Genomic DNA, 27,120 nt, shown 5'->3' on the forward strand with positions numbered 1-27,120 from the left:
AATTTCTCTAATTAAAAATGTACATTATCTTTATCACTTCATTTCTGATAATTTATCATTTCTTTTTTTAGGCTTCGATCTCTCGTGGTCATTCTCGTTGCCGGGATGCTTTTGGCATACGTTGGAAATTCCCGACGCTTCGCGACGCTCCTGAAAATATCCACTCATGGCCAAATCAGGATATTAACGCGAGACGGTGTACTCCTCCAGTGCGAAATATTTGGATACCCGATGAATGCATTGCGACAAAGAATAGAAGGTGACAGAAATATCCGTGCTATTCATACGCATGGCGAGCCCTTAAGTCTCCCTTGATCCTCGATGCGTTCCTGATGAGTAAAGCGCTTGACTTTTCACCCACGTACGTGGCCGTGACTGCGTTCTCAGGTATTTAGACAAATTGCCAATTGGCATTTAATTTATTCGCGCACATAATGAAGCGCTATGCGCGCGTCACGCATAATAATTCACTTCTGTTTCACCGAGAAAAGAAGAAATAAAACGGGAGAGAGTATAGGACTAAGAATAAATCTCGACGACTCATAAACCCTTGAGTCCACTCGATGGAGGAAAACCGCGCAAAATGATGAAATCATTGCAATCACTGTGATAAAACGGCTTTATTTCTTTTGATAAGAGACTTCATTAATTTTGTTTCCTACTTCGTAAGTAAATATTAAGAAAAGTATTGATATCTAATCTATGTTGCAATAAATGATCGCTCAATATATCAGTTTTAATTGCAATTTTTCAAGATTGATGTCAAACAATCTTTACGTCTTAACGTAAAAATCTCAACAATATCACATAATTTATTTTCAAAAGATGTCTCTATTGTATTTTAGAAAAAATAGATTCTTCTTAAATATTCTCTCTCGTCAATAACTATTTGAAAGCATTGCCGGAAATCTCAGTGCACTTCAAGGTACTTCGATTTCTCTTTCGAATCTCGGCAGTTATCTGACTTATTGCCTTGTGATTGATTAATGAACCATTGTAGAAAATCATATGTATAACGCAAGCCCTACAAATCTGATATCTTAAACCTTCATCAAATCTAGAGCAGCCTTGTTTTTTCAATACGAAATAAACTCACGAGTGCAGAACAGAACAAAACTATCGAGAACACGATAATGAAATAAATCACGTTTTATCCTGCGACCGGATTTAAATCGTAGAGTCAATGATGTATATTTCTAATTTTAATAATAACTATACGAAAATAATAATTTAATATGTGTACTTTAGAACATAAAAACGTACATTTATTAATTTTATTTATTCATTTTTCTAATAAAATGAAAATATTGTTATTCCATAAATTACACAAGTTTCAATTTCACGGACGTATGTCGCATATTGCATTTCTATCATAATTGACTCGCTTGCGTGCTTATATCACAATTCACGAACCGTTTGCTTGCAGCGCATCGCCACTCATTAGTATGGCAAACAAAACTGTGACTGCATGCAAATTTAATTTACATGAATTATGTGGAAGCGCAGATGTGGAAGCGAGATATTCTACTTAAACGACCCGTTTTTTAGCGTCTCGTACGGATCAAAATTTTCCATGGTCTTATCTGTGCAGCGGCCCAAAAAGAATATCTATGCCCGCAACTTGAAAATATTCCATCTGAGATATGCGGTTAATTTATTTTACGACATTTCTTATGGGTCCCCTCGACGCCACCCATTGCATAGATGCTCTTCTGCTACATTGTAGAATCTGATGCTTTGATAAATTTTTTTTCATTCAGAGCGCTTTGTTGGTAACCGACGGCGCACTCCCGCATTCCTGCGCAGCCAAAAATGCAATAAAATGTCTGCGTTCGCACAAATTATATAGTTTGCTTCGCAAATTTGCTTTACACTATTTTGATCTCGTCATTTCATTTTGAGCAAAATGGAATTCCATTATCACTTCACACGCATTATAAAAAAATGTAATTTTAAATTAAAACTGTCGAAGCAAATTCTCGCAAACGATTCTTCTTTCTGAAGAAAAAGGAGATTTTAAGATTGACAATTTTCCGAATTATTTTGCAGGTGACTTCTGGATCAAGTTCAAGCTTCCGAGTGCAAATGCGTGAACACCTCCGGAATTTCGCACAATGCAGAATCTTTGATTCCACAGTCGTAACGGGAGCCCTTGGATCGATATCGAGTTCAGGATCGTGTCCTCGACTCGAAGAAGTGCCGCCGACGAAGCGAAAAGAATCGGAGGACATTGCGGGCGCGCGCTCACGCATAGCAAGGACGCTCGCTCCTACGAATCCAGAATCTCAAACTGGTCAGGTATAAGATATACGTGCATTTTATATCGCAGGTTATATTAATGCCGAGCCAATGTCGGCCCGTTAGTTTCGGCTCGCAGCGATAAACAATGCGAAAGATAATAGCGGCGCGGGGACCTTGACGAAAGATTCTGTCACAACACATGTTTCCCAAGGCTCGTCGTGGTTTTTCGTTTGACAGATCTACCGGTCCAGAACTTATTCCACGTCTCGAAGCGATTACACTATGAATACAATGATGATTTGGCGCGGGGCAATTCACGCGACAATCTTGCGCAAGGTCCAAGAGATTATTTCGATCAGCGAAGTATCCTGCTCTGTGCGCTGATCATTTTCTTATGATAGAAATCTGTGTTATGCAATAATTATGATGAATATGACGCATAAACTAAAAAATAAAAAATAAATATCTACACTACGATAAAATAATGAAATAGTTTTTTTAAGTAAACGTCCGAAGTGAGATTAAAACGAATTAAGAAAATAAGAAACTAAAGAAAAGAATAGCTCTTTAAATAAAAAAAGTTGGTGTGTAAAAAAACTCTATTAAAGCTGTACAACGTGAGTAGTGATAAAAAACAGATTGATAAAATAGTGCTGGAGAAAAAAATGGCTCCGGATATAAAATACGTCTTGATATGGAAGATCCATTAAACCTACAAGACTATAAAAAGCGGAAAATAAGATAAGCTCTTATCACACTGACCACAACTCTAACAAGTTTTTCATATTCATGCTGTATTTCAGATTCAAAAAACTAGTCTTCTCTTCAGCACTATTTTATCAATTTCTTTCTTATTCTTCATGTTTTATAAGTTTAATATGTTTTGTGCACTGATATTTTATTTGATGCAAAAAAAAAATAATTTTACAGAAAATATAAATTTTTATATTTGTTATGGAAGAAAATACTTAAGCTGGATGATAACACAAATGAGACATCGTTAATTGAGCATGAAAAACTGTTAATATTTATTTGCAATTTCAGAATGCATTCTTCCGCCGAGTTCTCGATTCGAAAACAATCGACACGCTAAGCAGCACGAAGGTTGCGGAACGCGATCGATCGGGTGGAAATGTAAATTTGCGACAACACGGCGATAAACAACAGGACGAGCCGAGGACCGAGGCGGCAGGATTGCATTTGAATTTATTGGAGTTCACGGGTGCGCGATCGGATACTGCCTTGCGAGGAGGGGAGGCTACATAAAAGTTAACGTATCTCGTTCACAGAGCGTCAGTCGACAGTTGGAAAGCGATTGCCATTATACACCGTAAGATCACAGCAAAACGCGGAGAAAATAAATCGCGAAACCCGCTCTGGATCTTCTCACTAGAACCGCAAGATCGAATTATCGTTTTGCAAGACCATAAGAGATCATTATGCTGCGCCTGTAAGTATCCCGTTAATTGAACGGCATAAAATTTAAAGTCTCATAGCTGTGAGAGTCAACGCGACACAATGATCGATGACCTCGTAAGAAATTGATGTTGCAATATAAAAGAAAAGATACGCGACGTTACGATAATTGTTAAGAAAGTAATCTCATTACATATTTTGAAAGGGATAAGTGTATTTTTAAAGTGTGGAATAAATTTCTGTTGATATTTTTTTTTTACTCATTTGATGTCGTTCAATCATTTTGTATCGCTGATATCGCGAAATAAAAATGCATCCGGTTTTGATACAACTTTATTATATGCGCAAAGTGTCTTTGCTGGTATTTACATTGAATATTCCCGGATGCACGGAGACGATCATTCGTTAACGAGTTAATACGCTAGCAAGTGCACTCACGCGTCATGACGAGACTTTTAAGTCGCATTATTCTTCGACCTCACGTTATTTGACACTGTATTATTTTCACGGACAATGTCACACCTGAAGACTGATCGTTTCCTAGTCAAAACATTTTCTGTATATTTTTAATTGAATCTCAGCGCTTGGTATTCATAAAGTTTTGTACGTGAAATGTAAAGCAGAAATTATTGAAAGGGAGAATAATATTGTTTTTAGGAATTAATTAATTTATTAAATAATCGGAGACGTTTAATTTATTTTTTACTTATTGTTAATAAATAAAACATCTCGCCACTGATGCAGCATCGATAAGATATAGTATTATAAATATATATCGTTATTGTGAAAGGATATCAAAATTTTTTTCAATTCAATTAATTATTGCTTGGTGCGATAATCTTTCAGTATTAAATATCTTATCGTTCATGATTTTTCTAATCATTAACATTTTAATAATACTTATATTTTTGTGTTAATAGAATCTTGGTAGCAGCAATCGTAGCTTTGGCAGCAGCCCAGCCAATGGATCCGGTAGACCCCACCCAAGATCCGCAGGTTGCCGCACAAGACCTCACGCAGAGAGCCAAGGATATGTTGAAACGCATAGACAAACTGTACGCGGAATGGAATCACAAACAAAGCATCGCCGGATGGAACTATGCGTCGAATTTGACGGATGAAAATCTGGCGGAGAAGCTGAACGTATCCGCGGCGGCAGCGCGCGTTACAAAGCAGGTCGCTCAGGAAGTGAACGACTTCCCTTGGAGGGAATTACAAGATGACAATCTAAAGAGACAGTTCCAGAAGCTCTCCGTGCTCGGAACCGCCGCGCTTCCAGAAGAAGTAAGAATGTGTGAAAAAAATCAGATCAATTATCTTCAATAATAAGTAAGATTTTTGCAAAAATTGACGAATCAAGAAAAAAGATGGAAATTTATCGCGAGAAACCGAAGTTCTAACTTCGACATGCTGAATTCTCTTACACTCAATTATTGATTTCGATAATAGAAAAACCGGTTTTACGGAATTAATATAACGGAACATTTGTTTCATTCGCCTATTTTTCTCCAAGCATCTCATTAAGCGAATACGAACCGATTGTCACGAGTGTAACTTGGATGATGAAGATACTACCGAGATCAAATGATGATTACAGAGTTACAAGGAGTTTGAGACGACGATCAGCGAGATGGAGAACATCTACAGCACGGCAAAGATCTGCGACTACAAGAACAAGACCAAGTGCGATCTCGCGCTCGAGCCGGAAATCACCGAGATCCTGATGCGCAGCCGGGATCCCGAGGAGCTGAAGCACATCTGGGTGGAGTGGAGGAAGGCGTCGGGCGAGAAGGTCAAATCCTTGTATCCGAAGTACGTCGAGCTGGCCAACACAGCGGCGAGACTCAACAATTTCTCCGATTACGCCGCGTACTGGATGAAAGATTACGAGGCTGACGACTTCCCCGATCAGATCGGTAAGGTCGCATATCCGCGATATATAACATAATGTTCTTGCGTGATAAAATGCTGATAGAAGAATAAAACCACCGCAGAGTCCCTCTGGCAGCAACTGAAGCCGCTGTACCTGCAGCTGCACGCTTACGTGCGTCGCGAGCTCAGAAAGAAGTATGGCGAGAACGTCGTCTCCAAGAACGGCCCGATCCCGGCGCATTTGCTGGGCAACGCCTGGGCTCAGACTTGGTCGAACATCGCGGACTTCACCACGCCGTTCCCGGGGAAAAAGTTGCCGGACGTCAGCGCTGCTCTGGTCGACCAAGGCAAGTTCGCGCTCTACTTCCGCGACCTCGAGCTACCGAATCGCTACTTCCGTCTTCCACGTTCAATTCTCACTTTGTCGTAACGTTTCGCAATTCTCCCGAGCAGGTTACAACGCGACAAGCATGTTCCGCCTCGCCGAGAACTTCTTCACGTCGATCAACCTGACCGCCATGCCGGACACTTTCTGGGAAAAGTCAATCCTGGAGAAGCAGAAGGGCGTGGACATGATCTGCCACGCGAGCGCGTGGGAGTTCTACGACGGCAAGGACTTCAGGATCAAGCAGTGCACGCGCGTCAACATGGAGGACCTGCTGACGGCGCACCACGAGATGGGCCACATCGAGTATTATTTGCAGTACAAGGGTCAGCCCGCTGTCTTCAAGGAAGGCGCGAATCCCGGCTTCCACGAGGCAGTCGGCGACGTCATCTCCCTCAGCGCGTCCACGCCCAGCCACCTCAAGAAGATCGGTCTGCTGAAGGACGATGCAACCGATCAGGAGGCGGTGCTGAATCACCTCTACTCGAAGAGTCTCGACAAGATTGCCTTCCTGCCGTTCGCCTACATGATGGATCGCTGGCGCTGGAACGTGTTCCAGGGAAAAGTTACGACCGACAATTACAACTGCAACTGGTCAGTATCTCAGATAACGAGGCGACAGAAAAAAATTACCGGCTCGTCAGACTCGTCGCAGTCGGATTTAGAGGATGTCTCAAGGTCTTCATTCCGAGCCTTTTCACTTCAAGGTGGTCGCTGGCGGAGGAATACCAAGGCATCGAACCGCCGGTGGACAGGTCGGAGGACGACTTCGACCCCGGCGCGAAGTACCACATAATCGCGGATGTGGAGTACATAAGATACTACGTGAGCTTCGTGATACAATTCCAGTTCCACAAAGCACTGTGCACCGAGGCGAAACAGTACGATCCGAAGAATCCAAGCGCCAATCCACTGCATCAGTGTGATATTTACGATAATAAAGATGCAGGAAATTTGCTGAAGTAAGTTTAACGCATTGATATCACGAGAAAATGATTTGTGGGCGTAGAAATAATATTATAACGGTGTTAGATCTATGCTGGAGCTGGGTTCTTCGAAACCCTGGCAAGATGCGATGGAGAAGATCGCAGGCGTGCGACAGATGGACTCTGCCGGGCTGCTGGAGTACTTCAAGCCTCTGACCGATTGGCTGACCGAAGAAAACAAGAAGACTAATGAATACATCGGTTGGAAGTCCACCACAAAACGTACGTAGTTGTTTATCAAAAAAAAAAAAAAAAAAAAATCGTGAAGAAAACTATTATTTATATTACATTACACATATATCTTATATTTATGGCAATTAACACATGAAACTAATCTTTCATTCTAGAATGCGTACAGACGAGAGAAGAACTTGTAAATGTATAGACATCGGAACGAAATTTCGTGCGGGAGAATAAAAATATAATTCTAGACGAGCAAGGGACAATACATTGTAAAATCGGCGTATTTCGACACGCGGGTGATATAAAAAATCATTCCACGATCGCAGTATAAACACCGTCCCAATCAATTCGATCGAACGATGGAGGAATACTTGTAATGTATTAATTTTATTTCACGTTTTTATAAATAAAAAACTTGCATCTCCCGATACTGTCACCTACTTCGCTTTACCGCGTCCTTTTGCGCGCTTTTTAGCTGGTTCGCCGCTTGCCTTCGTTGAGGCAGCAGCTTTGCTGGTAGGTTTCTTCGCCTAAAATACGGTTTTAAGTTACGTAATTATATTTTTTTTTTTCTTATAAAATTGTGATGAAATTGTGAATATTTTTTTTTTAATTTTTAGTGCTACCTTGATCATCTTGTCGGAATCAATGTTGTCGTCCTCCTCTTCATCATCTTCCTCTTCCACGAAATTGTCGTCCTGCGCAGACCTTTTCTTTGCCGTCGCATTACTATTAATCGCGTACGGCAACATAGGCGGATTTTTCTGATACGCGCGCGTGAATGCTGCTTTCACCTGTAATTACGATAATCATAATTATGATCTTCCGATATTTTATAACACAAAGAAAGAGACAAGTACATAATACGTTATTTTTAATCATTCATATAAATGTTCAATAATATTGTACATACTTTACTATCAAGGCTGCTTGTAGGATCGCGAACTCCTGGCCAGAGAGAGATTTCGATTATCGAATCCAAGTCCTCCCTAGGATAAAAATTAGATAACGGATCAGCATATCTGTGTATCTTTTAGTGCGTTCGGTAAATAAAATACGCACCTCGTTAAATGATACTTTCCCATGACGCTTATCGCAGCTTCTATACCGTCCGCGCCGTTGTCTATCAGAGGCTTTGTGACGGCGTTTCGAATGTGAACCAGGTAATCCATATTCAGGGCGTCTTTGTTCGCGCCCGTAACCAATCGCGTATGCGTCGTTAACTCTTGCATTAATCTAGAAGTGGTACATTCTTTAACGGCCAAAGTACTGAATTTCAGTCGAATTTTAGTAATTATACTGATGTGATTTTAGGAATTAAATTATATCGTTAAAAATTAGTACCTATTAAATCTCATTGCCTTGGAATTTCGCCCGAACCAGCTCGGAAATCGCACCATCGCATCGAGGCTTCCCGACATTTCGCTACCAGGCACGACGAAGGAGAAATAAGCATGCATTGGAAGCAGACTCCACATCATATTGCTTCTCATCATCTTCTCGATGAGGTCTGCTTGGGATATGCTGTCGGCCGCGCGGGCAATCTTGTCCAGCCTCTGCTGCCTGCCAATTATAGCAATCCATTGGACGTCGTCTTACACACACAAAGAGAATATTCACACTTACGGCGACACCTGGGACAATCTGACCGCCAGGTAATTTTCTTGCACGAAAAGAGGCGCTATATTGTAGTCGTGGAAATATAAACCGATCTTATCGTTCAGACTCATGTTCTTCTGTTGCTCGGCGCTGAATACCATTTTGGCGACGTCGAACGGACCCAGCTTGAAGTCCTTGTTCGAGTGTTTCCTCTCGGTCGCTTCGACCCGAGCCTTTTGACCGCTGAGGAACTCGAGATGATTTATCACTTGTCGGATATCGTGATTCGTCGATTCGATCAAGCGGTCGAGGTCCTCCTTTGCGATCTTGATGTTCTCTTTGTAGCACAGCGACAACATGGAACTCTGCGGGGAAAAAGCGGCGAATGATTACATCCGGCAGAAAGCGTCACGCAGACTAGATTGCGTAGACCGTACCCTGATCTGCTCCACCCTGAGCTTCGAGAATTTCAGATCGTAGCTGTGAATCGAAATGGTCTTCACCTTCGCGTTGTATCGGTCGTTGCATATGCAGATAACAGGCACTTCCGTGCATTTGATCAAACCGACTAGCTCCTGTAAGCCGCCGCGATCCTCGTTCCCGGCCATGCCGTCGACTTCGTCCATCAACAGCACGTGCTTACTCGTAATCTTTTGTTTAGCACCTGCAACGCACTGCGTGAAGCGAGAGAAACTGATGCGATTATTTCGATAAAACATTGCCTACCCGTGAGATAGTCCTTCATCGTGGTGTTGGATAGCAATCCCGAGACTTCTTCTTTCAGAAGCGTCTTGTTCCTGGTGTCGGAAGCATTGAACTCCACAAGATCGTATCCCAATTCTTTGCAAACAACCTGCGCAGTTGTGGTTTTGCCAACGCCAGGCGGGCCGGACAGCAAGGCAGCTTTAAAACTTTGTCCATGGGTTTGCTTGTTGGCTATTGAAAGGATATTAATTACATTTCTTTTACTTTATCTTAATCACTTGCTAAGAGTGATTTTTGCAAAAAACTATGCTGCAAAATTTTATGAAAGGTTTGGTCAACGTACTGCCGTTTTTGACTTTTGGATCCTGGCGATTTTTATGCCAATCGCGCAACCACACGTACAAGTTATGCGCGCAACTCTTGTCTCCTTGCTGACCGACAATCTGCTTCAAGGTCTTGGGTCTGTATTTTTCAACTAGCGGTTGCGATCCGACACTTATCTAGAAAAATATAGAAAGCCGTGCGTTTTAATCTCTAATCATTCCTTTTTAATTAGATTTTATATGAGATCAGATCGATGTCTAAATTTACCTCCTGCGATTCACTCGTACTGCTTGTGTCTGAAGCTTGTTTCATCGGCGACGACATTTTCACCTTTACTGGTGAACGTGATGGCGTTTCTGCTTTCTTCGGCGATGGCGTTTCTGCTTTCTTCGGCGATGGCGTTTTTGCTTTTTTCGGCGATGGCGATTTATCGCTTTCAGATTTATTCGATGTTTTCGATTTTGCTCTTGTTTTAGTTGGCTTGATATCTTCAGATCTACCTTCCGGTCTCGTGCGAATCATTTGTAGGAGATCGTCTTCAGATATCTGCTTGATGCCTAAACTACTGGCCTGAAAATTTATTTCATACTTCATATAAAGGAATGTTTGTTATTCGTGAAATATATACATGCGTATTTAAGCATGCAAAATCATACCTTTATCAATTTGCTCGGGCCAGCCTCATCTCCCACTATAATATAATTAACTTTGCCCGATACAGCATTCACAGTACGACCACCATATTGTTGAATCAAATCTTCAGCTTCTTCTCTTTCCAAGGAATCCAAAACACCGGTAATCAAGAAAGTCACGCCGGCTAAACAATTTTTAGCACCCTGAAAAAAATTGACGATTCTTATCATAGAATAATCTCTTTCACAGTCTTTCTTATGTAAATGAGTATATTTTCTTACTGATGGAATTTCTTTAGAGCCAGGATTTCTGGCGCCACCTCTCTGAAGATATTTTTCATACATTGCAACGCGCTCTTTCTTCTTTTGTATCCTCTCTTCAAATAAATCCACTGTTTTGGCTTTCTTTTTGTCTTGTGATTGTTCTTTTGTATCTTCATCTTTATTTGATGTTGAGACATCCTTCAAATTTATCTTTTTGCTATTTGATTTGTTATTACTGTATTCGTCATTTGTACTTAAGTCTTCATTCGAACTAAAACTATTGTTTTTCTTCTTTTGCAATTTCTGTTTTGTAGGAGATGTAATTTTTGTTGCATTGTGGTTATTCTTCCTGGGAGATTTTTTTACTTCCTTAGTTTCTATTTTATTCTTTTTATTTGTATCATTATGAAAATATTTTGAATCAGTATCATCTTTTTTGTTCTTATTAGAATCTGCATCTGTAAAAGATTTATTATGTCACATTTGTCTAGTGATATCGATTCTAATATCTAATAAATTGAATATACCTTTTTTAGAATGCTTGGGAATATCTGTATTTTTAATGTCATTTTTATCTTTTATTGTGTTCTGCGTTGCTGTACTCTGAGAATCCAATTGTTCAAGTACAGCATCAAAAGCATCATCATCATGAAATTCAGATTCCTGCAAATACTAATGTTACTCACAAATATTCATCAAACTTAATTTACATACAATATTTACCACTTTATGTAATTTCCGGCTGACTTTTGTCTCTTCTACTCTCGTTATTGGTTTCTTGCCAAACAGTTCACCAGGAGCAATTTCTTTGCGTGGCTTTTCATTCACATTTTTCTTACTTGCTTTAGACTCTTTCTTATTGTCTAATATAATCACCTCATCTTCTGAGTCAGAGAGGGCAGAAACCTTCTTTGTTTTTCGCACAACCTGCATAAAAATAATTATGTAACATTGTATTCTTGCAAGCAAAGAGAATCTCTGAGTCTGACGAACGTAGTGAGTTGTACAAATGCAATAAATAAAACAATACGATAAAATATATAGATAAGTGACTACCTTCGAGCGTTTTCGAGCAGATGACTTTGATTCCTCTTCATCCTCATCATCCGACAAGATCACACGTCTTTTTTGAGGCTTCGAAACGACAGGCTCACTTTTCTTCTTCTGAGAGGTTGCAACCGGCGTAAAATAAGATCTTATATCCTACGGAAACACGTAACAATACTTAAATACATATTAAATCCATTTTTCGCAGAAACGGAGCACCGATAACCTAACAATACATGTCATTTTGTCATAACATACCCGTGGCATTTTCGCAATATCGTGCAATATTTAAATGTGTACTATTAATAGTATCATGTGTACATTTACAATTATTACGTTGACGAATCAGTGACTTCTGATTAGCGAATTTTTATGTATATCAAACAACAACAGATTTTCCCGCGAAGTATTTTGCGTATTATTCATATTATCAGATTTTTTTATAGCCTTTCATTAAAACGCAGTCGGCCAGATGTCACTTCATCCGATGAAAAACCCTATCACAGTGAAGGCGCTGCAAACACCAAAAGAACGAAGTACCTAGTATCGAAAGAACTATAAATTATTATTATTAGATCTGTTCTTTATAGCTAAACTGGCTGCACTAGTTCAGAGTTTATCTTTCTTCTTCCAATATAGAGGAAAAAAGATAAACTCTGAATTAGTGCAGCTAGCTCAGCTAAAAAGAACAGACCTATTGCCGATTAGCTGTAATGCCCTATCTACACCGAAGGATGATCCTGCTTGTGGCTCATTCGACCACTTTCGCCTTCAGTGTGATTTTCAATTCGTCTACATTACTCGCTCGGATGAGCCGCAAGTAGGATCATCGTTCGGTGTAGATAGGGCATAGGAAATGTGAAGAGTATCACGTGTTTGTGTTTCTTTCGATTCCGATTATGAAAATTTAAAGTGGTTATAACAGAAAATGTTTTAAAAAAGCTAAATAAATAAATAAAAGAAATAAGTTCATCATGCGTGCATAAATGCATCGCTATCTGTCAATGTAGTAAAGAGACAAGCATTTGTAAAAAGAAGAAGTTAGTCAGAATTTATTTTATTATTGCAATCATATATATCAGCAAACATGGTGAAGGAACAATTCAGGGAGACGAATGTCGCCAGCGAAGTGTACGTAAATCCATTTATTTTAATAAAATTAAAAGATAAAATTACAAATATCACATTGTATGCAATATTATCTGTTCCTCAAGCCAACATAAATTATAATGCATGCTAATCTATGTTTTAAATTTACACATTTTCTTTTTCTAGCTCCCACATATCTTTTGGTGTGGATAGTATGCACAACATGCTTATGCAGTCTAGTGTACAAGTTATTACCAAGAACTTGTACAACGAAGATGCCATGCGTACTCCAGTTCCTCACGGAGTGCTCGATAAACGAATGGTATTTAAAAAGTGTAATATTATTTGCTTTACTTTTTAAGAAGAATCCTTAATTTATATTTTTATTTACAGGGAGTAAGCTCAACAAATAAGAGCAAATGTGACACATGCCATAAGGAATTGAATGAGTGTGTAGGACACTTTGGCTACATGGATTTAGAGCTGCCAGTTTTTCATGTCGGCTATTTTAAATCTATCATTCAGATTTTACAGACAATTTGCAAGGTAATGTTGTATGTATGTTTATTTATCACAATTATACTTGACAAATTGATCTTTGTAGAAATGCGCTCATGTTTTATTAACACCGGAAGAAAAGAAAATTTTTTTGCGTAAATTACAAAATCCAAATTTGGGATACTTGATACGCAAAAATTTGCGTAAGTCCATTTGGGAACGAGCGAAAAAGAAAACAGAATGTCCAAATTGTAAATCAAATAATGGCCCAGTGAAAAAGGCTGGTTTTCTCAAGATTGTGCACGAGCAATATAAGAATTTAAAGAAGACCGATCCTATTATTAAAGATAAATTGGCTGAATTAAGCATAGCCATGGATCGCGACAAGGAATTTAAGAATATAGTAGAGCAAAATTACAGATCTGTGCTGGACGAATATCTATATCCTAATGTGGTATGAATTTCATATTATACTTTCAAAATAGAATGTTTCTTTTTGGATATATAATTTTACGTATGTTTTTTAAGGTTCGAGAACTTTTCAATAGAATTCCAACAGGTGACGTTTGCTTTTTGTTAATGAATCCTGAATGCGCATCACCTGTAGATTTAATATTGACAAGAATTCCTGTACCACCGATTTGCATTAGACCTAGTGTTATGTCTGATCTAAAAGCTGGTACAAACGAAGATTATCTCACAATGAAATTGTCAGAAATAGCTCTTATCAATGACGTTATTCGTAAGCAAAATGGTGTTAAAGTATTGACATACATGGAGCATTGGGATTTCCTTCAATTGCACTGCGGCCTTTACATTAATAGTGAAATGTCTGGAATACCTCTTCACATGCAAGTAAATTTGTGTATGAAATTAGTATGTGTCTTTTTTTTTTCTTTCTCTTTTTTTGCAGGATGGGCGAAAGAAAAGTAAACGATGATTTTTAAAAATAAAATAGCCAGTTTTTTGTTATAAGTATATCGTTTATTCAGATAACTTTGCATATTTTCCTCCAATAATACATATTGGTATTTTCAGCCTAAAAAATCTGGCAGAGGGATAGTACAGAGATTAAAAGGAAAACAAGGTCGCTTCCGAGGAAATCTATCTGGTAAACGTGTCGATTACACTGCGCGTACGGTGATTTCGCCCGATCCGAATCTCAGAATAGATCAAGTAAGTATTTTGACGAACTTGACGATAATGTTGTGATGCGACGTGATATGTTTATGCCGTTGTATCTTCTTATCAGGTAGGTGTGCCTATGTATGTTGCAAAGACCTTAACGTATCCTGAAAAGATCACGCCGTCAAATATAGAATTAATGCGCAAATTGGTTCGGAATGGCCCGGACATACATCCTGGAGCAAATTTCATACAGTACAAGAAAGCGAAGAATAGATGGTACCTCGGCTATGCCGACCGGAAGAAGGTTGCCCAGGAGCTGCAGGTAATACATCAATGCAGCCTTAAGACGTTTCACAGGTTTAACATACTTCATTATGCCTGACAGTATGGCGACGTTGTTGAGAGGCATCTCAAAGACGATGACCTAGTGCTGTTCAATCGGCAGCCGTCTCTGCACAAATTAAGTATAATGGCCCATAGGACTAAGATATTGGAACACCGAACGTTCAGATTCAACGAATGCGTCTGCACACCTTATAACGCCGACTTTGATGGCGACGAAATGAATTTACACGCGCCTCAGACCGAGGAAGCGAGGGCGGAAGCGCTGGTTTTGTTGGCGGTAATGTTGAATTGAAATTGCATTTATTTGGTTATTCCAAGCGTAAGAGCGTTTATTAATCGAGCAATTTTTAAACTGTATGATTATTCCGAAATCTCACTTTACAGAATAAATCGAATCTGGTTACACCTCGCAACGGTGATTTGCTGATAGCCGCGACGCAGGACTTCCTTACCGGTGCTTATCTCTTGACCCAAAAGGACACGTTTCTCGACATAGAACAGGTCAGATTAGCCTTCTGCTTCTTGGCCGGCCTGGACGCATCTCTGATCGTAACTCTTCCCGTGCCCGCTATTTTGAAACCTGTCAAGTTGTGGACCGGCAAACAGATATTCAGTTTAATTTTGCGACCAAATCCGGAGTGTCCTATCAAAGCAAATTTGAAGACAAAGGGCAAGGCTTACACCAGTGGAGAGGAGTTTTGCATCAACGATTCCTGTAAGTTTTTAGTAATCGTAATTTTGTCGCAATTCTTTATACAACCAAATTAAATTCGCAGATGTCATTATTCGCAATTCCGAGCTCCTCGCGGGAACGATGGATAAAGCTACACTGGGCTCAGGATCGAAGCAGAATATATTTTATGTCCTGCTGTGTGACTGGGGCGAGGATGTTGCGATCTCAGCTATGTGGCGCTTAACCAGAATAGCGAATCATTTTAATTTCGAGAAAGGGATTTCTCTCGGTCTTGGAGACGTTATACCCAGTCAAAGCCTTCTCGCCATCAAGAAGAAGGTGTTAAATACGCAGTACGTACAATTTCAAGCTTTGACTCGACGGATTGCCTCAAATAAACGCTTAATCGCTTAATTTTTCTTTTTAGTTATGCGAAATGTAACGAGTACATTAAACTAACCGAGGAAGGTCGCCTCGTCTGTCAACCTGGATGCTCAGAAGAAGAAACACTGGAATCTCGTATATTAGATGAGCTCTCTGTAATCCGTGACAACGTTGGTAAAGCGTGTTTAAAAGAACTGCACCCTACTAACACTCCTCTTACCATGGCTCTCTGTGGAAGCAAGGGCAGTTTTATAAACATTTCGCAGATGATAGGTACGTTCGAATAATAATAATATGAACATGAGTTAATCGCAATGACTCTAACGTCTAAAGACAACGTGTCGCCGTTCAGTTTGTGTAGGACAGCAAGCTATCAATGGTCACAGAGTGCCAAATGGGTTCGAAAACCGCGCGTTACCTCATGTATTGCCGCAACTGAGGACACCCGAGGCTAAAGGTTTCGTAGAAAATTCATTTTTCTCCGGTTTGACCTCGAAGGAGTTCTACTTTCACGCAATGGGCGGAAGGGAGGGTCTCACGGATACCGCCGTGAAAACCGCCGAAACCGGATACATGCAGAGGCGGCTGATCAAAAGTCTGGAAGACCTCTGCATCCATTACGACATGACGGTGCGCAACTCAATGAAGGACATCGTGCAGACACCGTACGGTGCAGACGGATTGGATCCCACGTACATGGAGGGTATGCGAGCATCAGCGTGCATTTTGTGAACAGAACGTGTGTGTGTGTAACGTGTGTTTCTACTCTTTGCAGGCAAGGACTGTCCGGTGGATTATAAGAGAGTGTACGATCATGTGCGAGCTAAGTTGCCGTACAAAAACGAAGAGCCTTTAGACGGTCCTCGCGTGATCAGCGCCACGAACGAGATGCTATCCTCCGAGGAGTACGATTGCTTGAGCAGCGAGTTCAAACAGGAACTGACGTGAGCGCAGCGCGATGCACGATAATAAAAATGAAAATCGCACGGATTCAGTATAAATTTTCCTTTTTTTTTTTCGCAGCACATTCCTGAAATTGGTGGCGTTGAAGATAACGCGCTATCGGAATATTAAATCGAACTCGCCGGTGATCCTGCAACTCGAACGTTTCACCGTTTCGCAATTGGTCGAGTTCATTCATACGTGCAAGGAGAAGTATATGAAATCCAAGATAGAACCGGGCACGGCTGTTGGTGCTCTCGCGGCGCAAAGTATCGGCGAGCCGGGAACGCAGATGACTCTCAAGACGTTTCACTTCGCCGGTATAGCCGCCATGAATATCACGCAGGGTGTGCCGCGTATCAAGGAAATTATTAATGCCAGTCCTAAGATCAGTACTCCCATTATAACGGCAGCACTGGTGAGTTACTTCGAGCGCTTGTGTGTTGCGAGTAAAATCTATACAATGATCTCTTTTGCAGGTCGACGATATGGATCCCGAAGTTGCGAAACGTGTGAAGGCGCGAATCGAGAAGACAACTTTAGGAAATGTGGCTGAATATATTGAAGAAGTATACTTGCGCGATGAGCACTTTCTTATAATAAAGTTGGACGTCAACAAAATAAAGATATTAAAATTAGAAGTGGACATTAATTCTATAAGCTACGCGTGAGTGTGCTTAGACTTAAAACGTGCATTCCAAGTTCGAAAGTAATTCTCTATATTAATATTAAATAATAAATAATTTCTGACTTTTTAGGATTCTAACTTCAAAGTTGAAATTGACTCAAAAGAATGTAGAAGTCCTAGGCGATTCAATTATTATTATTCGACCGAACAAACAAAAGGAACAACAAAAGGAAAGTTCACACTTTCCGTTTCGGCATCTGATGGAGGCGGTGCCGAATATTATAATAAAAGTAATTTATATTTTTAATAAAACAAGTAGTACAATGAGTTCTTGTAACAATATAAATGTTTAACGTTTATTTTTATTTCTAGGGTTTGCCGTCAATTTCTAGAGTGGTTATACACGAAAACGAAAAAGTTACACGCGATGGCAAAAAAAGTCTAATGTTATTTGTCGAAGGAGATAACTTTAGAGAAGTAATGGCAACGCGTGGCATCCACGGCGAAAAGACGAGATCGAACAATACGATAGAAGTAAGTTGAAAAAGACCCTGCAGTATCAGGGATAAAACATATTTATGATCTGTTTCACGCTAGGTTTTCAAAACACTCGGCATCGAAGCGGCAAGAGCGACTATTATGTCAGAAATTAAATCGGTAATGGAAACTCACGGAATCAGCATTGATTGCCGACATCTAATGTTATTGGCAGATTTAATGACAGGCAGAGGAGAAGTGCTTGGTATCACAAGACAGGGTTTGGCGAAGATGAAAGAATCAGTTTTAAACTTGGCATCGGTGAGATTTCTACCCTCCTTTTTTTACTAATTTATTTATATTACACGAAAACATTTTAGAACACTTTGGAGAAAGTTGGAAATGTTTTTTTATGAAAAAATTACTTGTAGTTTGAGAAAACGGCGGATCATCTGTTTGACGCAGCTTATTACGGGCAGGAAGATGTTATATGCGGTGTATCGGAATCAATTATAATAGGCATTCCAGTTCCACTCGGCACAGGAATCTTCAAACTACTTCACAAATATCCTTTTTATATTATATTCATAACATGTGCAAAGAATTAATTATTATTATTTCTACAAAGATACACGTAACATAAGTTTTCCTTAATAATTAAACACAGCTGACAAGGATGAGCCACGCAAGAGGGAGCCTCTATTTGACGATCCACAATTTCACCAACCGTTCCGTTCTGGAAGACGACTTCAACGTACACGACCACGTACAGTACTCCAAACTTCAGCTTAATGAAATGTCTCATGTTTTATCAAAACTAGGAAAAATATTGACTCATATGAGAAGACTAGATAGTTTTTCTTGTATAAATATATTATTAATGAATAAAATTATTTTTATGATACAACGATGCTTTAATGTATATAAATCGTGATTTGTACACGGCTGTGACTCAACATTAGCTCTTAAATATTAATTATGAAAATATCTATAATAGTTTTGCAAATAATGATTTTGCATCAAACTTTTATCGCATAGCAGTAATTTTAAATAAAGTAAAAGTAAGTAGATTTAGTTAGATATATTTTTTATATATAATTGCTATAAATATTGTACATATTATACAGAGTGTCCCAAAAATTTTGACACAGCGGCCGTATGCCGGTAGAGCAGACCAAACTGAACCGAAAAGTCCTCTACCATTTTACAATTTTCACAAGGGTTAAAGAGATATTAATTATTAAAGATTACCGAATGCGAACGCACGGCTGATTTTCTATTTTATAATTGAAATAAAATCTAATGACACAAAAAATGTGCAAAATCTTTGTGCATGCGTATGAAAAACGTATGAAAACGTATGAAAAACGAACGGTTTTATGATAAACTATCACGCGTCGAAAAATAATTTCTCTTTCTTTTAATAATGCGCTATCGTTTCCACACTACCTTGCGGTAGATAGCATAGTGCGCTTTTTTTATAGTGGTTTCCCCGATAGGCCTAATCCACTCTCATTTTTTAATGCAAGAATTGTTCGAAGTACCATCCTCTTTCTTGTATGCAGAATTCGGCCCTTCGAATAATATCGCGCGTTGCACGGTGCGCCATGTCCGGCGTAATGGTATTGAAGGCCGCAATAATAGCTTCACGTACTTCATTTTCTGTACCATTACCACAGTTTTTGATTAGACTTTTTACGTAGCCCCAAACGAAAAAATTTAATACATTTAAATCTGGCGACCGTGGCGGCCAGGTGATAGGACCACCTCGACCAATCCATCTTTCTGGATAATGCGCATTTAATAAATCGCGAACTCGGCGGCGGAAGTTCGCTGATGCTCCATCGTGCTGATAAATCAATTGCACTCGCATATTTAGGGGCACATCGGCGAGAAGCACTGGCAATTCATTTTGTAAAAATTCCGCATAAATATCGCCATTTAAACGCGATGGGAAAAAATATGGACCGATCTGAAAATTATTATTTAAAATAATTACTATATTTTGTAACGGAAAGTTATTTTTTATTTCTACAATTAACTACTTACTACTTGGTTCGCGATTATTCCAGCCCATACGTTAATGGACCATCTACGTTGAAACGCGCCTTCGCGAATCGCATGAGGATTTTCCTCATCCCAATATAAAAAATTTCGCGAATTAAATACACCGTTCGGTGTAAACGTAGCTTTATCGCTCCATAAAATATGATCCGGGAAAAATTCGTTTTGCCGACATTGCGCGAGAAGGCCTGTACATATTTTACTAACAATTATTTTATGTTAAAAGTGTTATGAGTATACAAAGATGAAGAGTATACAATACCTTCACAAAAATTTACACGTAGTTGTGCGTTTCCCGGTAATTGTTGTTGCACCCGTTGATAATGGAACGGATGTAATCCATTTGTACGTAAGATACGATGTACTGTGGTCCTAGGTACACCTGTATCACGCGCCAAAAGACGTATACTTATTCCAGGATCTTCATGGATAGCTTGAAGAATTGCTTCTTCATCACGAACACGAACACGACCACACACTGGTCCAACAACACGATTATGTATGAGACATCCTGTTTCCCGAAACTGTCGGACGACACGATAAATTTGACGTCCCGTAGGATGTCGCGCGCGACCAGCAAATCTCTCCGCGTAAATTCGTGCCGCGGCACGTGCATTTTCTCCCGCCAATCCGTAAGCAATTATCATATCACAATATTCTTCTGAAGTAAATCTCATTATTGAGAATCACTATGTACGGATTACACACGATGCGATATGTACATACACGATGTGTGTGGATCCAATAAAAAACAATTGAATATCAGCGTTGACAAAAAACTATCATAATAATTTTGGCATCGTGTTTTATTTATATGTACACTAAAGGCTCATCTACAATGTGCTCTTTGCTTCCTGTTTTTTGCTTTTTGTCTGTTATCTTTTTGCCTCTTTGAGCACTGTTTTACCGATAATCATGTTTCTTACCACGTGTTTCTTGTTTCTTACGAAATTCGTCAACTTTTATCTCGAGCGACAGAAAACAAAGAAACATCGTATGACAACAATGGTATCGGATATTTATTTATTTTATTTAATCGATATTCATAGTTCATACATTAAAATTATCTTAAAATATTACCTTAAACATCATTAATCAATAAGAGTGCTGTTGAATATTGATCTATGATTAATCAATGTGAAATAACATTTTTCTTCGGAAATTCAGAAGAAACAAATTGTACATGACAATGTTTCACAGTTCCATATGACAAAAGTACAAGAAACAAACAACAAAAAGCAGAAGGCACGAAACAAGACGCAAAAAGCACATTGTAGATGAGCCTTCAGAGACAAAATAACTTAATATTAAAAATTATTTATTCGATGGGTGCTATAATAGCATATTTATTTAAATTGCTTAAATAATTACATTACTTAAGCAAAAATATCTAATTTTAAGTAAAAATTAATATTTACAAAACTTTAAGTTTTTAATTTAAATAAATATGCTAATAGCACCCACCGAGTAAATAATTTTTAATATTAAGTTTTTTTTTTCTTAGTGTAGTGATTCTTAACAATGAGATTTACTTTACAAGAATATTGTGATATAATTGTGTACAGATTTGCAGAAAAAAGCGCACGTGCCGCAACATGAATTTACAAAAGAAATTTCCTAGGCGTGCGCAACATCACACGAGACGTCAAATTTATTATGCAGCAGTTTTGAAAAACAAAGTATCTCGTGCATAATCATGGAATTGTCAATTAGGTGCATTGTCGTATTCATGATAAAAAACAATTCTTTCAATTTATGAAGATCCTGGAATGCATCGTTTGATGCATAATTTAGGCGTACTAAAAAATTGTACATCACATTTTACGCATAAACAGATTACAGCTCTATTATCAGCATATGTAATTGCAATTACTAAAAGACAAACTCGTAAATTTTTGTAAAGATATTGTTATCAACGTTGTATATTCACAATATTTTTAACGTATATTAATTAGTAAAATATACACAAGATTCCTTTTGTAACGTATTATCTACTGCAAGGTAGTGTGGAAACGATAGCGCATTGTTAAAAGAAAGAGAAATTATTTTTCGACGCGTGATAGTTTATCATAAACCGTTCGTTTTTTATCTCTTTAACCCTTGTGAAAATTGTAAAATGATAGAGGACTTTTCGGTTCAGTTTGGTTTGCTCTACCGGCATACGGTCGCTGTGTCGAAATTTTTGGGACACCCTGTATATATATATCACATAAAACTTTTCTTTAAACCGAGTTATATGTGTATTTTGACCATTAGAAGTTTGTTGCTAGGAGACACCGCATTGTTTGATCTAAATTTGCTTCATACCTGCAGCTTCACATATCTTGTAACACTCGCGAATAAAATATTTAATGTATAATTTTTGAACTCAGTATTAAAGAAAAGACTGGTGTCGGAATGGTAAATGAAAAAGAATTCTGGACGGAAATTCGGAAAGACATACCACGATACAGGAAGAAAAAACCACGAGTCGTTCCTGCCTTCACTATTCAGGCTCTGCAGGTGATACAAATTAATAAACCATCTTTTTCAACGCTATAAACGTCAACGTAACAAATAATACGATGTCAATTTCAATACAGGAAAATACGATCGTTGCAAAACCTCCACGATGTGGATTATACAAACCTCGTCCACCGAAACCGTCAACGTTCAGAAAGTTCTACAAACGCCGTGTGTTTCCCATCTCGTTGGAGAACGACGGCTACGACCAGAAAATTAATTGGAAAGTGGACATAGAGGACTTGGACTTCCATCATTATCTGCCGATGTTCTTCGACGGTTTAACGGAAACGGAACAACCGTACAAGTTTCTAGTGGAGCAGGGAATATCGGATATGCTGGAGCACGGTGGGCCCAAGATATTACCCGTTGTGCCTCAACTAATCATTCCTATTAAGAGTAAGTCTTCTAATTCACTTTAACACAAAAAAAGATCCCGTATTTGTACTGTAATAAGGAAAAAAAAACTGTTAGATGCGTTGAATACGAGGATGCCCGAGATAATCTGCAGTACGATGAAAGCACTTCAACGTTTAGTACGTTCGGCGGATTGCGTTGGTGAAGCCCTAGTCCCGTATTTTAGACAAATTCTGCCCATTCCTAATTTACTGAAAGACAGAAACGGTAAGCGTGCACTTTTAATTGCTTCCGCACTTCAGAAGAAAATAAAATTTGAAATTTTAGTGAATCTTGGAGAAGGTATCGATTATTCTCAGCAAAGGGGAGAGAATGCAGCGGACATTATACAAGAAACGCTCGAGATATTGGAAAGATACGGTGGCGAGGATGCTTTCATAAATATCAAATATATGGTTCCCACCTATGAATCTTGTATGATGAATTAATAGACGAAACATAACACAACCATTCAACTAACAGATTTATTTACTATTTAGTTTTCGATGAAAATGAAAGTTAGAAAATTAAAATGTATAAGAAATTCAATTTAACATCACAACTGGAATATAATATATATTATAACAAAAAAGATATATATTATATACGACGGAAATATATATAATATTACTGACTCAAAGTTTTAACTTAAGAAGCATAATCATGATTAAAAAATTCACAAGAAATCTAAAATAATAACCACATTAATATTTAATGTAACAAACGAAGGACGTACTTTTATCTCGCATTTTATAATCGATATAAAAAAGTAATAAAAGTAAAAATTTGTTTACAACACTTTCTGAAGACATGCTTACACCTTTCCGGCATCTTCTTTCAATGTTACAGTACGATTAAAAACAAGCTGAAATGAAAAGAAAGAACGTTATTACAGCTCATACGTGTATTAATGATTGTACACTCACCCGATATTTATTCGACACTTTGGCACTATCGGGATCAACAGAAAAGAAGCCGATACGTTCGAACTGGAACTTATCGTATACGTTCGCTGTTTGGGGCAAACTATGATCGATATATGCTACAACGACCTTTTTGCTGGATGGATTTATATCGCTTAAAAACCCATTCGGTACCTCATTTGTATCTTCTGGGTTTTTGTGCTTAAATCTGGGGGAAATTAAAATATTTTTGTTACACATAATTAATATATATATAAAATTGTCATAGTTAATAATTTAAAAAATCTTATCACTCACAAGCGCTCGTACAGCCTGACAGATGCTAAGCACGGATCAGATACCCAATGTATGAATGCCTTCGGTTTATTCTTTTCTGTGACAGGCTCTTGTGTGACAATTATATTTGTAATATTGCCACTCTCATCTTTTTCGATACTTTGAAACTTTAGTATGATACCCGCGTGCTTCAAGCCGACAGGTTGCTTCGGTGTCAGACGTCTAAAACCCTTTTCCTCGACCTACAAACACATAATAGGATGAATTAGCAAACGTAAAAGATTTCTAGAAAAAAGAAGAATACACTGCATACTTCTTTGAAATCCGAAGCTTCTATGTACACGGTTTCACAAAACTTGATTTCATGACTTCCTCTTTCCGGTTCATTGGGAAAATCAGGCACATTGAGCGTCTCTTTCTCATGAGTGAAGTTTTTGATGGTCAGTTTAATAGGCTCCAGAACGACCATGTGTCGAGGTGCAGTGAGATTCAGAACATCTCTGACAGCTGCTTCCAGTGCTGCTGGGTCGACGGTCGCTAGTGCGCCAGTCACACCCATTTGGGCACAGAAATTATTTATAGCTTCCGGAGGAAAGCCACGTCTACGCAGCGCGGTCAATGTGAACAATCTGCGAAAAGGGCGGTACGATGCATTAATAAAATGCAAAAATACGATTGTTTGTTACACCGTACCTGGGATCGTCCCAATCCGATACGATTCCCTCTTGTATTAATTTGGCAATCTTTCTTTTAGAAACCACGGTGTAATTGATATTTAGTCGGCCGTACTCCCATTGCACGGGACAGTAAATGTCCAAGGCGTTGCAAAGCCAGTAATAAGATGACCTTCGTGATTGGAATTCCTTCGTGCAGAGAGAGTGGGTGATATTTTCGATGCTGTCGCACAAGCAATGAGTATAATCGTAAGTGGGATAGATGCACCATTGATCGCCGGTTCGGTGATGCGGTGAATACTTGATTCTGTACGCAACCGGATCTTGCTTGCCCTCCTCTAAAGTCACTTTCATGCGCAAAGTCACTTCGCCTTCTTCGAACAAACCATCCTTCATATCCTGTTATCGAAGAAAAAGAAACATAGATACCCATAATCAAGGAAATACAATAAGGAAAATATGCAAAGTTAAATAGCTTACATTAAATAGCTTCAAGCTTTCTTCGATTGGCCTGTCGCGCCATGGACTCGGCGGAGGATTGAAACCTTTCATTTCATCGCTAGACTGATGACAAACGTAGGCAAAACCTTTCTTTATGAGCTCCACAGCCCATTCGTACAATTGCTGGAAGTTATCCGACGAGTGCGTAATCATGGCCGGTTTGTAACCGAGCCACTCTACCATGTCCCGAATTCCAATGAAAAACTTTTCCTCTTCTTTCTCAGGATTTGTGTCATCATACCGCAAATAACATATGCCGTCATAAGCAGCAGCGTATCTACAAGATTTAACCTTCTTACAATATATTCGACTAACAAAAACAAAGATACATACCCAAAGTTGATATTAATAGCCTTTGCATGTCCAATGTGTAAGATTCCATTAGGTTCTGGTGGGAATCTTGTTCTCACTTTGCCACCAGTAATCTTCACATGCTCTTGCAACAAACGATGCGTGTTTGGCGTTACGATATATCCCTCGGTCTTATAATTCTCTCCAGGCTTGTGGAAGTGAACTTTGGTCTTCATGAGTTCACTTATGGTTTGCGCTTCTACCTTCTCACTGCTCGATGTTTCTTTATGTTCTGAAAATTCGTTAATTTATTGAAAATAAATATTTACAATATATTCTTACTAGAGAAATATGGTATTTTAAATATATATATAGAGCTCACCTTCCTTTACATCTTTCTTTGCTTTTGCCTGCTTGTCCTTTGGCTGTTTCACTTGTTTAGGTGCCGGTGCAAGATCAGCATCAGTTTTTGGCCCCAATAGATCCAAAAGCTGGACATCAAATTCATTCTTTACTGCTTTGCCATCTGCCCACATTAAGGTGTTCCTCACTTGCTGCATTAATGGACCACAATTAAAGCGGTACCTATTTAGATAATGTCACACAAATTGTAATTACTTATCATAATTAATTTTGCTTCTTTCATACATGAATTTTCTCTCCAATATATCGCATATGTCATTTAAATTAAATTAGTATTTAAACATTTTCTCACCTCTTTTCTATTATCTCATCCTTGTGTGTCTTTATAACCTTTTCTACTTCTTCTTCTATTTGTTCAGGTGAAACTACCACTCCTATACCACAAGTCTTCTCAAATTTTGCCACATCAATATTGTCAGCATTGTTCACGTTAGCTAACAAATAAACTAATGCAGCATCTACCCTTTGCACAGTGTCTAGCTTCTTCTCAATTATATAATTAGTAATAAACGGTATTTTATCTGCAATCTGGTTTTTAATCTTGGAAGCAAGATGGTACAGCAAAACACCAATATCTTGAGAAATAGAGCCATGCTTAGCTGCCTGCAAGCACATATTAAATATTTTATTATATATATAAATTAAATTCTTAATTATTTTAAAATATACAGTAAAATATTTTTGTCAAGTAATAATATATATACAAATTTCCTTATAAAATAATTAAAAATAAGATACATGATTAGTATTTAATTCATGATGTAACTTATGTCGAAATGTCGAATGAGAAATGATGCAATATATATGATATATGATATTCAATCTGATTTCAATGTTTAATTATTTTCTCATTTGATTTAGAAAATACCTTGGCACTTAAAATACGAGCATAAAAAGATGTTAATTCGCCGGCAATCGTTACCGAACACTAACCTCGTTAATTGCCAGCTTGAGATTTTTCGTGACAGAAGCATTTTTTAAGGTCTCTTTAGCCTTCTGCTCACTCAAACCGATCGTCTGAAGCAGTTCCACGTCGTCCTTGGTTTCTCCCGGCATTTTTTAATCCGTTTATTTGAAAAATAAAACTATCACGTTCCTAACTCGCCACGCAGTCAGCGAACATTAGAAAAGAGCAGACATATTATTTCTATCTTCTTTCTTACGCGCCATTTTATCCGGGATTTTATGATTTGTTACCAGGAACACATGATGACAGAGGAGCTAACTCTTGCTAACAGTGCCATCTATTGAT

At 38.5% G+C, this 27,120-nt stretch overlaps 6 protein-coding genes across 9 annotated transcripts; 3 read left to right on the forward strand and 3 right to left on the reverse strand.

Moving 5' to 3' along the window:
* The first annotated feature begins 87 nt into the window (after positions 1 to 87).
* On the forward strand, positions 88 to 7,511 carry LOC105677666 (angiotensin-converting enzyme). The gene is made up of 10 exons (XM_012376425.2): positions 88 to 259; positions 2,050 to 2,298; positions 3,286 to 3,691; positions 4,578 to 4,941; positions 5,255 to 5,573; positions 5,652 to 5,876; positions 5,983 to 6,508; positions 6,622 to 6,876; positions 6,947 to 7,122; positions 7,248 to 7,511. The coding sequence occupies exons 3-10, from the start codon at positions 3,681 to 3,683 to the stop codon at positions 7,283 to 7,285; spliced, it is 1,914 nt and encodes a 637-aa protein (XP_012231848.1). The 5' UTR covers positions 88 to 259; positions 2,050 to 2,298; positions 3,286 to 3,680; the 3' UTR covers positions 7,286 to 7,511.
* Gnf1 (germ line transcription factor 1) lies at positions 7,452 to 12,158 on the reverse strand. Its single transcript, XM_012376423.2, has 16 exons — positions 11,913 to 12,158; positions 11,664 to 11,810; positions 11,331 to 11,534; positions 11,135 to 11,270; positions 10,626 to 11,065; positions 10,368 to 10,547; positions 9,979 to 10,281; positions 9,731 to 9,887; positions 9,409 to 9,618; positions 9,120 to 9,346; positions 8,710 to 9,047; positions 8,428 to 8,646; positions 8,146 to 8,319; positions 7,997 to 8,072; positions 7,710 to 7,877; positions 7,452 to 7,613 (listed from the first exon to the last, which is right to left on the reverse strand). The coding sequence occupies exons 1-16, from the start codon at positions 11,919 to 11,921 to the stop codon at positions 7,521 to 7,523; spliced, it is 3,081 nt and encodes a 1,026-aa protein (XP_012231846.1). The 5' UTR covers positions 11,922 to 12,158; the 3' UTR covers positions 7,452 to 7,520.
* Positions 12,159 to 12,355: 197 nt separating this feature from the next.
* On the forward strand, positions 12,356 to 18,725 carry Polr3A (RNA polymerase III subunit A). 2 transcript variants are annotated; one of them, XM_012376421.2, is made up of 20 exons: positions 12,356 to 12,785; positions 12,930 to 13,065; positions 13,137 to 13,289; positions 13,348 to 13,695; positions 13,770 to 14,117; positions 14,280 to 14,417; positions 14,494 to 14,691; positions 14,755 to 14,991; positions 15,099 to 15,429; positions 15,491 to 15,740; positions 15,815 to 16,044; positions 16,124 to 16,474; positions 16,547 to 16,715; positions 16,795 to 17,131; positions 17,193 to 17,380; positions 17,472 to 17,631; positions 17,714 to 17,875; positions 17,939 to 18,139; positions 18,250 to 18,383; positions 18,484 to 18,725. In XM_012376421.2, the coding sequence occupies exons 1-20, from the start codon at positions 12,742 to 12,744 to the stop codon at positions 18,608 to 18,610; spliced, it is 4,242 nt and encodes a 1,413-aa protein (XP_012231844.1). In that variant the 5' UTR covers positions 12,356 to 12,741; the 3' UTR covers positions 18,611 to 18,725. The 2 variants fall into 2 exon arrangements, with proteins under 2 accessions (XP_012231844.1, XP_012231845.1); XM_012376422.2 differs by having other exon boundaries at positions 12,357 to 12,785; positions 13,770 to 14,096.
* On the reverse strand, positions 17,952 to 20,101 carry LOC136999284 (uncharacterized; the record flags this gene model as incomplete). The annotated part of the gene is made up of 2 exons (XM_067352920.1): positions 17,952 to 19,790; positions 19,868 to 20,101. Coding segments are annotated over 2 exons (687 nt in total), but the record flags the coding sequence as incomplete, so codon positions are not given.
* A 39-nt stretch (positions 20,102 to 20,140) lies between these two features.
* Positions 20,141 to 23,256, forward strand: LOC105677671 (parkin coregulated gene protein homolog). Of its 3 annotated transcripts, XM_067353729.1 has the most exons (5): positions 20,215 to 20,381; positions 22,255 to 22,384; positions 22,465 to 22,783; positions 22,859 to 23,008; positions 23,069 to 23,256. In XM_067353729.1, exons 1-5 carry the CDS (start codon positions 20,242 to 20,244, stop codon positions 23,227 to 23,229), a joined length of 900 nt encoding a protein of 299 aa, XP_067209830.1. In that variant the 5' UTR covers positions 20,215 to 20,241; the 3' UTR covers positions 23,230 to 23,256. The 3 variants fall into 3 exon arrangements, with proteins under 3 accessions (XP_067209829.1, XP_067209830.1, XP_067209831.1); XM_067353728.1 differs by having other exon boundaries at positions 20,141 to 20,381; positions 22,859 to 23,256; XM_067353730.1 differs by lacking the exon at positions 20,215 to 20,381 and adding an exon at positions 20,544 to 20,890 and having other exon boundaries at positions 22,859 to 23,256.
* On the reverse strand, positions 23,246 to 27,064 carry GlnRS (Glutaminyl-tRNA synthetase). The gene is made up of 10 exons (XM_012376424.2): positions 26,802 to 27,064; positions 26,161 to 26,471; positions 25,828 to 26,030; positions 25,488 to 25,737; positions 25,134 to 25,431; positions 24,673 to 25,052; positions 24,293 to 24,608; positions 24,001 to 24,221; positions 23,707 to 23,911; positions 23,246 to 23,645 (listed from the first exon to the last, which is right to left on the reverse strand). The coding sequence occupies exons 1-10, from the start codon at positions 26,922 to 26,924 to the stop codon at positions 23,595 to 23,597; spliced, it is 2,358 nt and encodes a 785-aa protein (XP_012231847.1). The 5' UTR covers positions 26,925 to 27,064; the 3' UTR covers positions 23,246 to 23,594.
* Positions 27,065 to 27,120: the final 56 nt, after the last annotated feature.

This window comes from Linepithema humile, chromosome 4 (assembly GCF_040581485.1).
Source record: "Linepithema humile isolate Giens D197 chromosome 4, Lhum_UNIL_v1.0, whole genome shotgun sequence".
NCBI lineage: Eukaryota > Metazoa > Arthropoda > Insecta > Hymenoptera > Formicidae > Linepithema > Linepithema humile.